The sequence below is a fragment of the Lissotriton vulgaris genome, chromosome 9 (genome assembly GCF_964263255.1).
Source record: "Lissotriton vulgaris chromosome 9, aLisVul1.2, whole genome shotgun sequence".
Lineage (NCBI taxonomy): Eukaryota > Metazoa > Chordata > Amphibia > Caudata > Salamandridae > Lissotriton > Lissotriton vulgaris.
The window spans coordinates 103695280-103711643 of NC_141697.1; the positions used below are offsets into that span (position 1 = coordinate 103695280).

The 16364-nt window shown below is 43.4% G+C and overlaps 1 protein-coding gene across 8 annotated transcripts in view; it reads left to right on the forward strand.

Annotated features, from left to right (window-relative positions):
* The window catches only part of PACS2 (phosphofurin acidic cluster sorting protein 2), a 521350-nt gene that overhangs the window by 465245 nt on the left and 39741 nt on the right, over nt 1-16364 (forward strand). For all 8 annotated transcript variants that reach the window (XM_086937135.1, XM_086937137.1, XM_086937141.1 and 5 more), the window contains exon 18: nt 2086-2194. In XM_086937135.1, coding sequence (XP_086793261.1) covers nt 2086-2194 — 109 coding nt within the window. The remainder of the gene's footprint in view (nt 1-2085; nt 2195-16364) is intronic.

Consider the following 16364-nt stretch of genomic DNA (forward strand, 5'->3'; position numbering starts at 1 on the left):
TACCCTCACCTGCCTGGAGGTTCTCTGTGGGCATTCAGAGACTTACTCGTAGTACCTGCTTCCCTGCATTCTGGCTGCTCTGGCGTGCTTGTGTCCATATGGTACAGCCTGGCCCAGCGCTTGAATGGTTTACTGAATACTTGATCGGTCATTAGATCTGGGCACATTGCATCAGCCACAAGAACAGAACATCTCTGGAGGCCCACGCATGTTGGAGATGGATCCACTCACCAATCCTGCCCTCATTCCCAGGGAGCAAATAATGTCAGGCTTACAAAGAGCCAGATAATTTGTCATTTGAAGTGGACATGGGAAGGTCTCGCTTGTGACCGCGCATGCGCTCTAGCTTGTGAGAGATATCGTATGTAACAAGAGACTTGCAGCCCTCCCATTACTGTATAGAAGTCTGGCTAAAAATACTAATAAAGAAGGGACCATGATGCATCCAGCACTCCTGCACTTAAGAAACAAAGTGCATTAATCCTGGTTGTGTCATAGCACTTTTAAAATTAGTTTAGGAAACACTTTAAAGCACCCGCCCTGCTCTACAGCATGGCGACAAAATATTGCCTAAAAGGCGAGAACTATTGGGTTTGCCAAAGATGGTTTAAATCTGCGGGAAGCAGATGCAACATTTCAGGCAGTTTCGCCTGTTTTCACTGGCCTTGCATGTGTAAGCCCCAGATTTAAAAAGTACAGTGGAGTGCAGGCAGAATGCTGGGCACGTGCCCTGAAGCACAAATGCATGAGTATTTGTGCAGTATCCAACAGATAGGGGGCCGAACACTGAAATTATCTTAATGGTAGGTGCATTAATTTATAAGGTAGCACTGATTGGCTGTCAGTGTTGCCTGACACCATCAGAAGGGTCCTTTCTATTACTGCTATCTTGATGCCAAGGTTCAGACCTGTAAGACTGAGCCCGCACCCAATCCCCCCCAAAGTCTCTTCCTATTCCCGCTCTGTCACCCGGAAGCAAGTAATGCCTGAAGGCTTATGAGGCTACCACACCTTTGCAGCCCCTAAATACCACTCTGTTGCTTTAGCCGCTGTGTGAGTCACTAATATTGGCTTGTTTGCCCCTGTGAGTTGATCTATCTGCATTGGTAATTGGTCTCCAACTTTGCCTCAGCCCCAGAAGTTGCCAGCCCTGTTGTAGTTTGTGCCTTTTCTGTAGACACAGATGGCATCCCTCCCTTTAGTTATAAGGCTTTTTGTGGACTGCTTTTCCTTTACTATCCAGGACTCAACCTTCAGTGCCACTGGATATGGCTCATAAATTGGCTACACTCCTGTGCTTGTAAGTATGGTAGATTAATTTGGGTCCATCTGCTATACATGCTCATAAGTACTTTCTTACATTTAGATCTCGATGCAAAGCTTCTAAGTGGAGGAGACAAAAATGGTACAAGAAAACTATAAGAGGGCTTCTGTATTCCTTGCGCAACATGCCACTTTGCAACACATCATTGCTGTTTCCAAAACAATACTCCTTTTCAAGAGATACTGTGACTATATAAGGGTTTCATAGAGCAAAGCATGGCACATCTGGGGGTCTTGTTGCTGGAAGGGTGCTCGGGGAGGGATGAGCAGCAACAGGTCTTGGAAGTCCTACTTTTATGTAGTTTGAACCTTCCGCAGGCTGAGTCATAGGGTCATTCCAAGACCTTCAAAATGGTTGTCTTCATAAACTTTAGAGTTGATCAAAAAGCCAAAGACTTAAGTTTGTTTGACAATTATATAAAATCAATGGCTGATAAAAAGTCGATGAGCAGCGGCTACCGATGGAAGAAAGGGCAAGAGGTGGAATTGACTTCTGCCTCAGTTGAAGGCCAGCTGGGCAATCCTCTGTTAACTTGAAGTAAACAATCCATAGGCCTTGGCAAGCCGGTATGAACACCACCCTTTTCCTTGGTTTGCTCTTGCTTGTTGAGGAACAATGTTTCAGGCCTGTAGTACTGTGATAAAGTTTTGGATTGGAGGCTTTATTTGAAGTCGCCGGAACTGATCCTTTGCCTACATGTGCTTGTTGGGCTTGCTCGTTAACTGTTACTTTTCTGCATTTGTTTTATTGTGTTCTTGCAGTACAGGATATTCCAGACATTATATCCAGGGTAACGCAGTACATTGCTGGTGCCAACTGTGCCCACCAGTTACCGATTGCAGAAGCCATGCTGACGTACAAGCAGAAAAGGTATGTTGCTGCAGCAATGACGTGTTCTCAGAGAGTATTTCTAGAATCAAGCATCAATCAAGATAAATAATACATAGATCAATGTGTTAGATAACAGTGTTGAAAATCTATGCACTGTGACAGCACATGGGGCGTTCAATAGCCATTGCTTTATTTAACCACCCGAGCCTTGGCGATGGTGTTTGTTGGTGTATTTTTGTTTAGTTGAATCTCCACCCGTTGCAGTGATTGCTAGCATAGTCAACTTGCCTAGCATAGAAAACACTTAGGCTGCATACTAAAATACTAATGAAATTGCTGATTAACTAGAAAATTAAAAAATAACCACAGTTTCTAATTAAAATGGCAAACCAATTGCCACCTCTTGACGTGGACAGATCATGGTCTGTGGAGGGGTTTGGCCCAGAAGCAAGTTGTTTTACCTTTAAAAAAATTAAAAATTCTATTTAAGTATTTTTTAAGGGAATTGTAACTTTAACTCTGATGATCAGGCCCTGTTCTGGGAAGAATGCAGGAATAGTTCAACAAACAGTGAACCACCAAAAAACACAGTTCTCCCTTGTACCCTTTACCTTTCATCAGTGTATCAGTAACATTAACTTGAGGCATCAGCCTGGGGCAGTACAACATTTACAAGGTTTTCTGCGAAAAAATTAAAAAGAGACAACCATATTGAAAGAACAAATCTCTCCCCCCGACTCCATGCTGACATTCAAATTTGTATGCTGATTTTTGGAAAGTACTAAATCACAGATCTAAAAACTCAGCTGCTGTGTATGTAAGAGGGTAGGAAGCAGAAAAAATAGTTGTTTCGTCATAGGCTCCAAGTGCATGTGGTTGACTGCCTGTGTCTGTCTGAGTGTAAATACAGTCCGTGCAGCTTGACATTACCACTACTTTTTCCAATACCTGCTACATCTATCAGTTCTTTGTCCAGTTTCCAGTTTTCTAAATCTCCTGGAAGTCTTTCTCATCAGATCAAAACTATGTTTGCTTTACCTACTGTAAACAGTCTGTACTACTTTCCCTAGAGCCCTTTTGAAAGAGAGATCAGACCAGTTCACTGTCCCTTTTTTGTTGGTCTTGCGGGGAATGAGATTTTGATATCAATTTATGATCAATTTAATAACTTATCTCATTCATCTGTTTTGGACCGCTTGTATCTGTCATTGAGTAAAAGACAACCCCTGTATCGGTTTAGACAAACCCCATTAACGGACGCCACTCGGAAGAACCACTTACAACTGATAAAGTTTAAAAGTTTTATATAAAAGTCAAATTTAAATGCAAATACAATCCTCTCGGGATCAACCTCAAAGTATACAAAAGAATACAATATCAATTCCAATATCAGCAATTTAAAGCTTCGATGTGAAGTGGTTCCTTTGGCGTCATCTACAGAAAGAGAAAAGTATCACGTTAAATCTGTCCCTACTCTATGCTAAGTGACATCCCTATTTCGTTAGTTTCTTCCCTAAAAAGGTGTCAGCAGTTTGACTCCCAAAGAAGTTCAAACTCTCTTAGCCTCTAAAGGTAACTTGGGTTTAAAGAAAGCAGTACCCTCTCTGCCTACCCATCCGCTCTCTAAGGGTCCTCGGCCTACTGCTCTCTTGCGCTCTGATCTCTCAGCGCATCTGCTCAAGGCATCTACCCTTGTCTTCTCTCTTGAGCAATTCCCTCGCTGTTCCTAATCTCCAATTGCCAATTGCTACCTCCTCCCCGGGGTGCTGTCCCTAAAATACACAATCACAGTGTGGGTGGAACGCCCCTTGACGCCCACCACGGACTTTCCCCGATGATGTCAACTTCCAGCTTCTTCCATTACTTCATTTCTTTCGTCGTCCGTTAAGTTGACCTTTCTTCCTTAGATGTCATCTTCATCTTCTTATTGGTGACTTCATCCAATATTATAATTGACATTTCAGAGCACAAGTCAACATCGTCAATCAGAACTTTAAACTACGACTATGATGTTGACCCTTCTAGGTCCTGTGAATGGTCATTCGAAAACAAGTCTCAAATTCTAAGCGCTTCTTATCACGTTCAGGCCATAAACCTTGTCCAGCGTTGTCACCTTAAATCTAACAAGTGCTAGACTTCTTGGCTCTCATGTCCACATCAAGCTATTTACGACTCCTGTAAGTCCGCTAAATTATATACATTGGACTGTGTTCCTGCTAACCCTTGGTCAGTCAGGTTAGAATCACAAATGACCTAAACCCTTCTAACATTCTCACAGAAAGCCTTCTACACAGTATAACCTTTAACACACATTTATATATTCGTGCTTCGCAAAGGTCTTGATTATGCTTGAATACATTCGTACATAGAATATAAACTACGTAAGGCATAACTTTATCTCATCATTCGCTATATTGTTTTATGTATACTTTCTACGCACTTCTTCATATTACATTTCTCGCCGCTTCTCCGTTTAACGTTTCACACGTACATGAATTCTACTTTGCACGTTCTACATTTCGTAAGCATTTCTATATCATCTCTACATCAGCCCACTACATACACGGGCCTTCTAAATCTAATACATTCTAGAGTGAATACAGTTACATTTCCTATATTACTTTGGATTATATCAGTTAACTTTATACTATAAGTGTCAACTTCACATTACGATATACGTTTCATTCCTACGTTATACAATGTGCTTGTAAATACGGCCTATACATAATTCCTATTCAAATTTGCGCTCTCTCAGTCCCCCCTTTGATGACTTCTAGGAGTCATCACTAAATGCAATTTGAATAACATCTCTAAACAGAACTAGTTACAACATTCCCTCTTTTCATCGTTTCGAGAGCTCTTAAACTTTTATACTGTTGATCTTGTAAAGCAGCTAATCTCCTTTCTTGCTCTCTCATTGTTCGTTGTAACCGGTTCGACCTATACCATTTATACAATTTCACTAAACCTAATAATGTGATTATACAAATTAATACTATCAATACAGGCTTTAGTATGTACCATACTATGCTTTTACCAAGGTTGGCAAACCAACTCCCAACCTTTCCTACTCCATGACCAACTTTTTCCCAAACATTTATTTTTGATAAATGTTCGATCTCTTGATGAATCTGTGTAATGTTCTGTATGACTTTCTCAAGTGGTTTTGAATTATCAGGAATATAAGTACAACATTCCTGGACCTTCAAAGCCTTACAAACTCCGCCTTCTTTTGCTAGCAGTACATCTAAAGCAAGTCGGTTCTGAAGAACCATTGCTCTAATCGACTGCATCTCTCCTTCTACTAACATTAATGACCTTGCAGTACTTGCAGATAATCTATCCACAACTGTAGCCAGTCTCCTGATCTTAACATCGTTAAGTATTAAACCTAACATAGGAAACATTGCTCCAAATACATCTCCTACTACTTCTGCATCTCCTACTTCCCTTTTCGCTCTCCTCGAAGTCTTTCCTTCTATTATCGCTACATCCTTTGCATGATATATTTTGGGGAAGACAATTGCCAAGTAACACGAACCATACCAATTGTCAGGTAGTTTTACATAGGCATTTCTTCCGCATACAAAATATACATTCGGAATAGCTTGCATCCCCTTCATAAAATCTTTCGTGTAGTACTCTAAACGAAAAGCATGTTCACAATTTACTTCACCTACATATACACTCTCGTAATACGTTTTGCTTCGAGTTAAACATAACTTTCCTTTCTGAGTTCTATCCAATGCTATTGGACCATTGCTACCTTTCTTTTTATGTGCCTTTTCTTCTTCGGTCCAATCCGTTTTCCATTGCCCTGACATTTTTAGAATCTTCTGTCTTCTGTATCTATCATCTACTTGTCCTATGAACTTCTTCTCTACCTCTGATACTTTGCAAGTTAGATTATTTCTGCGTGCATATGATGTATCTAGCGTATCCCAAGGAAGAAAGAATTTAGCTAATCTATCCTCCTTTTTGTAATAGTCCCACTTATTCATTTGCTTATAATTCGGAACTTCAGGCAGTACCGAATCATAATTTGAAAAGTAGTACTCAAACCCTTCTCTACCATAAAATATACTAAGCAGTAAACTACATGTTATCCCATAAGTCAATGGGAGATGATGATATCTAATGCCTTCGTCTACAGAAGCCGGCAATTGCATACAAACGTAGCAATCTTTGGCCTCCATGGCATCGATATACTCGTACAATAATTTAGCATATGCGTTTGACCTAAAGTTTCCCTGTGACTCGTCTATGTGTAATCTACGAGCTTCATCTGCCAATAACGCCTTTTCACGTATCACATTGCTCTCCTCGTTCTTCCCCACAAGAGCAGGTCTCAAAGTCGTTATAGGCTGTACATTTGCTGTTTCTTTATCTGTTTCATGTCCTATTATGTATGATATTGTCACTACTGTAATTATGAGAAATATTACTACTGCTATTAGTGTACCTACTATACATCTAGCTTTTCGGTTTGGGTTTCCGTTCTCCATGTTATCAAAACAGCGTAGCTCCTTCTTTTGCGAAAAGTTTTTCTTTTCCAGTCTTTGTTTGCTTTATTTGCTTTCTCAGTCTGTAAAGTGCCTTTTTTATTAACTAAGTCTCTTTTTCGCAACAATGTCTTTTCTCTTTTAGCAACGGACAACCCTAACCCTTCTCTGTCCTCTAAATGTAATCCCTAATTTTATTCTTCTTTCCACTCGGCGCTAGGTTTTCTTCTTCTTTATAACTTTATATACAAAAGTCTTTTATGTATCAACAATTATTCTCGCACCTGCAGCTCGTGCAACAAGTTCCAACAATTCAAAACGAATGACTTTATCTTCTTCCTCCGATATTTGATGACCAAATGTTGGAAATTGTAATCTATTTAGCACTAGATCTTGAATTTGACTCAAATATGGGGGTATGGGAAGTGTGAAAGTCAGTAACCCCTCAGTCTCGAGTCTAGGCGTCAACATCCATGTCTCCACTGCCACAAATGGATCGAGATCGATTACTTTCACGCTCTTCACTCTCCCAGATTTCTGTCCCCAAGACATCTGCTAGATAAGTCCACTCTGGGGTGGCGTACCTTCTGCAGGGCACACGTACCCTCCTCGATCTCCTTGGACTTTCGGTTCCTGAATCTGTAGTTTCCTCCTCCTGATCCGATTCTTCAGCGATCGGGACAAGAGTTCTTTCTTGCTTTTCTTCTGAGCTTGGCCTTTTCTTTCTCTCCGGCCAACTGACTTCGTCTCTCTTTGTCCTTCTGCTCCTTGTTCTTGGACCAGTCTCTTGGTCACTCTCAGTTTGTTCGGTATCTGTGTCGGACTCCCAATTACTTTCTTCTCCTGAGGCGACTTCGGTCTCACTGGTATCCTGACCTTCGTCGACCTGTTCCGTCTCAATCTCAGCCTCTTCGCTCACCTCCACAGCTTGGCTTTCCCCCTCTATGGCTTCTCCGCTTTCCGCTGGATTCTCATCCGAGAGAGGAGCTGTTTCTTCTAGAGGTGTTGGCACTCTTCGGGTGTGTGAGGCATGTATCCAGTTTGGCAGTCCTCCACACTTTACTGCGGTATTCGTTACAAGTATAACTTGAAACGGTCCTCTCCAGCGCACGTCTAAGCAGTTCTTCCTGACATGCTTCTTCACCAGGACCCAGTCTCCCGGACTCAGGTCATGGCACAAGTCTTGTGCTGATGGAACCTCTGCAGCCTGGACCTGGAGGGACACAGAATTAACGGCATCAGATAGTCCCTTACAGTAGTCCAAGATCAAATCGTCTGTAATGTTCACTAGCGCTGCAGTCGGAACCGATGGCAATCTCATGGCTCTCCCCATTAGCACTTCATGTGGAGAGAGACCTGTTCTCCTATCCGGTGTGCTACGTATGCTCATAAGAACCACTGGAAGTGCGTCTGGCCAACTCAGGGATGTTGCTGAACAAACTTTGGCAAGTCTGGATTTTATCGTGCTGTTGATTTGCTCTACAATCCCTGAAGCTTCTGGTCGATAGCTGCAGTGTAACTTCTGATCGATATTCAAAGCTGAACATAGCATCTTCACTATTTCGCTATTAAAATGAGTTCCTCTGTCCGATTCCAAAGAGGATGGCACCCCAAACCTCGGTATTAACTCTCTAAGTAACAATTTTGCTACTGTAAGTGTATCGCACCTACGTGTAGGGTAAGCCTCAACCCATCTAGAAAATATGCACACAATCACTAAAACGTATCTGAGTCTGTTGCATTTAGGCATTTCAATGAAATCAAGCTGCATCCTATTGAAAGGCCCCCCAGACCTCCCAATGTGACTCAATGTAACTGGTGTTCTCTTTCCCACATTTAGTTGCTGACAGATCGTACATCGCTGACACACAGCTTCTGCCGCTACTCTAAATTTAGGATTGAACCATGTTTGTCTGAATACTCTCACCATAGCATCTCTTCCTATGTGTGCTGATCCATGCAATTTCCTTGCCATTGGACTAACAAGTTCATTTGGTAAAACTGCTCTCCCATCTGCAGAGATCCAAAAGTTCATTTCACTCCTAGAACAACCAGCTGTTTCCCAACTCTTTTTCTCCTCATCTGGTGCATTTTCCTGAATACTTCGTAATTCATCCCACGTATCTACAGTATCTAACAACATAGTCAATTCAGTTCTTTCTTGGATTCCCCCCACCTTCATATCAGTGTGAGAATATCCCTGTTCTGCACAATAACGCGCTACTTCATCCGCGTAGCGGTTTCCTAGTGATACAAAATCAACATTCTTTGTATGGGCTGCACATTTGACCACTGCTATGGCCATCGGTTTTTGCAATGCCTCTAACAAAAGTCTCACGAATTCTCCATTCCTAATGGGAGAACCCGAAGAGGTCATGTAACCTCTTTGAGACCATAACTGCCCGTAATTGTGAACTACCCCGAAACCATACTGGCTATCGGTGTATATGGTGACTCGAAGTTTGTCGCCCGCTAAGCAAGCACGAGTCAAAGCAACAATTTCGGCTACCTGAGCGGAGTGTACTCCTTCCAGGCAAGCGGCTTCTATTACTCTCGTAATTGTGCAAACTGCATAAGCTGCTCTCAGCTGACCGATATTGTCTCTTACACATGAACCATCAACAAAGAAAATTTCATCTGGGTCTGTCAATGGCTCATCTACAATATCGGGTCTCGGTTTGGTGCATAGTTCAGTCACATCAAGGCAGTCATGATCTGTACAATTTTCATCATCCACCTCATTCGGAAGTGGCATCAAAGTTGCAGGATTCAAGACGGAGCATCTTTTCAGGGTCACATTCTCGGCAGCCAGTATGACTTGCTCGTAGCGTGTGAGCCTGCTATTTGTCAGATGCTGAGTCTTAGTCCTGGTCATTAACAATTCTACAGAATGTGGTACATACACCTCTAACTGATGACCCATGACTACGCTTTCAGATCGTTCAATGCTGACACCCGTTGCAGCTACGGATTTGAGACATCCGGGCAACGCTGCGGCTACTGGATCTAATGTAGCCGAGAAATACGCCACTGGTCTACGCGCATCTCCGTGGATCTGAGCTAAAACTGCTAAAGCGCATCCCTCTCTTTCGCAGCAGTAAAGCAAAAATGGCTTCGTGTAATCAGGCATTCCTAAAGCCGGGGCACGACATAAGTCCTCCCTCAGCTGCAAAAACGCCATCAAACAATCTTTGTCCCATGGTACCGGATCACTTACTCCTTTGTGCGTCAGTTGTAATAACGGTTTTGCCTTCAGTGAGAAGTTGGCTATCCACTGTCGACAATAACCGACCATACCTAGAAACATCCTGACTTCTCTTTGTGTTGTAGGCGCGTTCATTTTCATGATCGCCTCTACTCTGTCTGGAGACACCTTCCGCTTTCCTTTTTCAATCCTATGGCCCAAGTATTGCACCTCAGTCTTACAATATTGCAATTTACTTGGAGACACCTTGTGCCCATTCTCGGCCAAGTGATTTAACAAGGTTATGGTGTCTTCTCTGCAAGCTTCCTCAGTTTCTGACGCAACTAGGAGGTCGTCTATGTACTGGACTAGAACCGAATTCTTGGGCAGTACTAGACTTTCAAGATTTCGTTTTAATAACTGGTTAAAGATCGATGGGCTTTCTGTATACCCCTGAGGGATACGACACCATGTTAAGACGCGATCTTCCAGCTTAAAAGCGAAAAGATACTGGCTCTCTTCATCTAAAGGTATCGAAAAGAAAGCCTGGCACAAATCTATCACGGTAAACCATTCAGCTTGGAACGGTATCTGAAATAATATCACTGATGGATTCGGTACCACTGGACAACATGAGACAACAATGTTATTAATCTTCCGAAGATCCTGCACTATTCTGTATTTTCCACTAGGCTTCTGCAAACCCATAATCGGGGAGTTACATGGACTTCCCACGATCTCCTTCAGTATTCCCTGTTTAATCATGGATTCGATCACAGGCTTTATTCCTGCAATCGTCTCTGGAGTCAACTTGTATTGTGGGGTTCTTGGATACTCAGCATTGGCTCTTACCAAGATTTTTACTGGTTCCACTCCTTTAATCAGTCCTATTTCTTCTCCAGTAAAATCCCACACCTCAGCTGACACTTTCTCCCTCAAATCCTGTGGAAGTTCCTCCACTGTTAAGGTAGGATATAGTTCCACGCACTCTTGCGAGTTTACAATTTTAAAATCGGCATCCTCATCGTTCGTCTGCACTTCTACTCCTTCAGGTGTACAATGTATTGTGCAATTCAGTTTGCACAATAGATCTCTTCCTAGCAAACACACAGGGCTAGAATCACAGATCACAAACTGATGTTCGTCACTGTAATTCCCTATCTTTACTGACACTGGTTCGGTCAGAGGATTAGTCATCCTCTTGTTTGCGACTCCTACCACCTGAATCGTCTCTCCCGATATTGGCAAACCTGGGACTACCGCTGATCTCAGCGTAGATCGAGTAGCACCCGTATCTACCAAAAAGGTTGTAGGACATCCAGCAACTTCAGCTTCTACGTATGGTCCTCTCTGATCTACTTCCAGGGCTGCACCTAGAGTACAGTCTTCCTCCCTGTTTACTCGTTGCCGTGTAAGAGGATCAACGTAATAGCATTCCTCTCCTCCTACAAACAATGGCATTTGTCTATAGGTTTTCCCTCCGTTTGTGATGCGAGGTGGTTGAGGAAACGGGGCTCGAGGAGTCTGAGTCCCCCCTTTGATAAACTTTCCCTTCGGGGCTGCAGCTCCCTTAACCACGTTATTCTGTACCTCTTCCTCCTCTTGTTCTAATTCCCCTGTCTCAACATTGTAAGGACACTCGCGCCTCCAATGTCCCACTTCGTTACACTGATGACACCTCGTTGTCTTTTTCAGTGTCGCGATATCCATTCTCGGTCTCGGTCTTTCTTCCTCATCTCTGCTCTGATTATTCTGCTTCTTTGCTTGCGTTCCTATTCCCTGTTGCCGCTGTCCACCCTTTCCAGCTGCTTGCATTTGTACCAGCATTAACTTTTCCTTGAGTTTCTTCGCTTTAGAATCTATTTCATCGCTACAGTACCTTGCATACCTCAGAATTTCGTCTAAAGGTTTGTTCTGCCAACAGATTAGATGTTGTTGTATCATCAGGCTTATGTCTGGTCTTAGTCCAAGAACAAACTTCGACACAAACTGTCCTATGTCCTTAGGATCCATTACATCTAACCCACTGTACTGCTTAAATGCTTTCAGCAATCTCTCATAAAACTCATGGACTGTTTCCTTCGGCTCCTGAGTTGTTCGATCTATCTTAACCCAGTCTATATCGTGCACTGGTACTTTCTCTTTCAGCCACGTTATGACTCTTTCGTATTTCTCCATGACTCTGACTGATGGACCATTCGACCGGGTATCTCTCGGAGGCTCACAAGTAGGCCATTCAACACTAAGCTTGCATGCCGTCCACAAATCTCCGGGTACTACGATATCGAACAATGTGTTCAAATCGATCCACAGTACCTTCGAGATCTTCACGAACCTCTCTACCTGCTTGTACCACTCAACTGGATTTTCTCTAAGCTTTGGGAAGGAATTGGTAAATGCCGCCAAATCCCCCCTACTCCATGGTACGTGAACGTAATTTCCGTTCGCGATTTCTCGCAAAGGGAATGCTTCCATTCGCATTAGGTCCGTATCCGGGGACCTTGTAAGTGAACTCCTTCTTACGGATCCCTTCTTAGACCATCTTTCCTCCCATCTATCCAGATCTCTCCATATTCTAATACTCTGAATCAATTCCCTTATGTGTACCTTCAGCGCGATCGTTCTACGCTCATCCAGATCCTGATCTGAGCATGTTAGCCTATGGTTCCCCTGTAAAGCTTTAGTTCGTGATAGGTCTATCATATATCTATTTGCTAAGTTCGATAAATTTTCATGAACTGACCTCGCTCTCCGAGTAACATCTTTCGCTAAGAACAATATTTCATCTGGTGCGTACAAGTCCAATCTCTCGATTGTTACTGTACCATCAATTATTTCATCCAAGTCTGATTTCAAACTCATCACGTCGAGCCGTTTTGCCTTTATTTCAGCTCTCAGTATGTCAGTCCTAGGTGGTTCGCTCATACCTCTCTCACCTCCACTATGCGCCCTACGCCTGAACATAGGTGAGTTATGAGGAGTTTTCTTTCCATCCCTTTGTTCCCATCTCTCTAGATCCCAAGCCTTTCCATCTTCCCGTGGGGTGTGGTGGAACATTACTCCATCCCCCATCCCTACATTGCGTCTCTTTGGCTCGGTTTCTCCAGATACGAGATAGGATCCACCGTTCTGTTCAACATCACTGTAACTCGCTTGCTGTCTGGTGTCGCTCAATAAACGATAAGGTCCTTCATGGCTCCCCATGCTTCCACGATCTCGGTCCTGATCACCAGAAGTATGGCGAGACGTTTCGCGACTCCCTACATTGTCATGATTTTGTCTACTATCGCCGGATGCATGTCGAGACGCTCCGCGACTCTCCATGTTTCCGTGATTCCAATGTTGTACTGTTTCACCCGGAGTATGGTGAGTGCATCTGAAAGTATTACGGTACTCCTGCGTCCTTTGTTCTCCTTCACTAAAGGTGACGCGAGGCACTTCGCCACACCCTGTACTCCTGTCTTCGCACATTTGCCTATTGCCGCTGATAGTAGGACAATTATTTCCCCTGCTTCCTTGACTCCCTCTCTCCCACTCCGGGCTGCTTTCGCCAGCTCCACAATGGGAGAGAACTCGGTTATCTTGGTCTCTCCATTCAGCTCCTGTTTCTACACTTTTATTCCGAATCTCTTCAGCAGTATCCCATTCTTTCAGATATTCCCTTAATTCCTTAAAGGACTTCGGTTTTGGTCCCCTTAAGTCCATTGGCCTTCTTTGACGCTCATGTTCTACCCAGGGACCTGTTGCTGTATCTAATGGAGTACTCCGACTCGTTGGTGCTAATATCTGTCTCTGAGGATCCCTATACTCCATCTCAGCCCTTTCCCTGTCCCATCGTGCCTGTTCCTCCTGCTGGACCCCTTCTGGGTTGTAGATCGACACGATAGGGCCTATGGTAACCGGTACTTGTAGAGCGTCTGGCATTTGGTAAGACCTTGCACGTTGTGTTTCAGGGATTTTCTGGACCACAAATCTTCCCACTACTCTCTGCTCGGAACTAGATTGAGGTACCTCCTCCTCTTTCTTGGCATCCCACTCTGATACTGGGATCGATTTATATTCTCCCCATCTAGCTCCGTCCTCTTGTGGTAATATAGGACTTGCGGCCCCTCCGCTGTACGGAGGTGGTCTATCTGTCAATAGCCTCTCTATCAGTTCCTCTTCTGTCTCGCTTTCCTCTTCTTCTTCTAGAGGTTTCTTTTCTCCCGTGGCTTCTATCATGGTGAACAATTTGTCCGCTTCTATCTTTTGTACTCTCCATTTCTTAGCTTCCTCATCCCATTTGGCATCCTGTACTGCCTTTACTGATCGTCTCACTCTTTCTTGGCGCCTTTTTACGCTCTTTTCGTGCGCTGTTCTAAACCATACACTAAGTGCTTCGAACTGTGTTGGCCTCGGTAGAGGTCTTGTTGCAAGCATTACCGCTTTTAGTTCGTTCAACACATCTAGCTTAAACGTTCCAAATCTCGGAAACGTCAGTTCCTTATTCCCTTCAGTTAGCTTATTCCACTCGGAGATCCATAATATCGAGTGCAAGCCTACATTCACTGCCATATAATAAGCTGGTGTGCCTTCTGGTGGAGCTTCCTCTCCGGCATATAAATTTCTTCTATTTCTCCTAAAGATTTTCCTTAAACCCTTAAAGCACTTCATTTTCAATAATCTACAATTTTCCTTTTACTCTTCCTTGTTTACGTCCCGATGACAACCAACCACCAATCCCTACGCGGCTCTCGCTAATCGGCCTATCTCAGTGCGACTCTTTGCTGACGTCTGACAAACTAACCAATCTCAGCGCGGTTCTATGCTGACGTCACTCGTTTCTTCTTGCAGCAATTCTCCTCGATCTTCAACTCGTCTCACGATTTCACATGCGTTTTCATTCATACATTGAAAAATGACTACTTCCGTCCAAGCGATCACTTTTCTCTGACTGTACGGCCACAGTCTAACTGTAATTGTCACCTCAACTGACGAAACGTCTTCCCTCTTACAGTCAGACGATCGCCTCAACTGATAGGTTACTTACACACAGTAAACGTACGACCAGCGTCCGTTACTCATTCACTCACTCATACGCTCCCCCTATCATCGGTCTGTCGGGAAATCAATGGTACCTCATGACCCCCTTTCAATGGTAGACAAATTACTCTGGGTGTTCGATACACCCGAACCACTTAAGTCCTCTGGACATAAGATTTCATCCGGTTGCGCGCGCTCACAACCTTCCCTCAATCACACTACAGGCATTCAACTCCACTTGACATTACAACACAGGAACAACATAAAACACCGCAATCTTACAACGCATGACCCTTATACTCACTCTCGACCGACTCTGCTGCTTTTTCTCTCGTCGCACCGTCAGCACCGTCTTCGGCTGAGATTCTTCTTCTGGTCGTCGATGACTAGGGACCTTGGGGTAAACTAAACCTAGCCTAGGTCGTCTTCCTCAAGAAGATAACCATCATTTCTCTGCTACCAACTGCGGGGAATGAGATTTTGATATCAATTTATGATCAATTTAATAACTTATCTCATTCATCTGTTTTGGACCGCTTGTATCTGTCATTGAGTAAAAGACAACCCCTGTATCGGTTTAGACAAACCCCATTAACGGACGCCACTCGGAAGAACCACTTACAACTGATAAAGTTTAAAAGTTTTATATAAAAGTCAAATTTAAATGCAAATACAATCCTCTCGGGATCAACCTCAAAGTATACAAAAGAATACAATATCAATTCCAATATCAGCAATTTAAAGCTTCGATGTGAAGTGGTTCCTTTGGCGTCATCTACAGAAAGAGAAAAGTATCACGTTAAATCTGTCCCTACTCTATGCTAAGTGACATCCCTATTTCGTTAGTTTCTTCCCTAAAAAGGTGTCAGCAGTTTGACTCCCAAAGAAGTTCAAACTCTCTTAGCCTCTAAAGGTAACTTGGGTTTAAAGAAAGCAGTACCCTCTCTGCCTACCCATCCGCTCTCTAAGGGTCCTCGGCCTACTGCTCTCTTGCGCTCTGATCTCTCAGCGCATCTGCTCAAGGCATCTACCCTTGTCTTCTCTCTTGAGCAATTCCCTCGCTGTTCCTAATCTCCAATTGCCAATTGCTACCTCCTCCCCGGGGTGCTGTCCCTAAAATACACAATCACAGTGTGGGTGGAACGCCCCTTGACGCCCACCACGGACTTTCCCCGATGATGTCAACTTCCAGCTTCTTCCATTACTTCATTTCTTTCGTCGTCCGTTAAGTTGACCTTTCTTCCTTAGATGTCATCTTCATCTTCTTATTGGTGACTTCATCCAATATTATAATTGACATTTCAGAGCACAAGTCAACATCGTCAATCAGAACTTTAAACTACGACTATGATGTTGACCCTTCTAGGTCCTGTGAATGGTCATTCGAAAACAAGTCTCAAATTCTAAGCGCTTCTTATCACGTTCAGGCCATAAACCTTGTCCAGCGTTGTCACCTTAAATCTAACAAGTGCTAGACTTCTTGGCTCTCATGTCCACATCA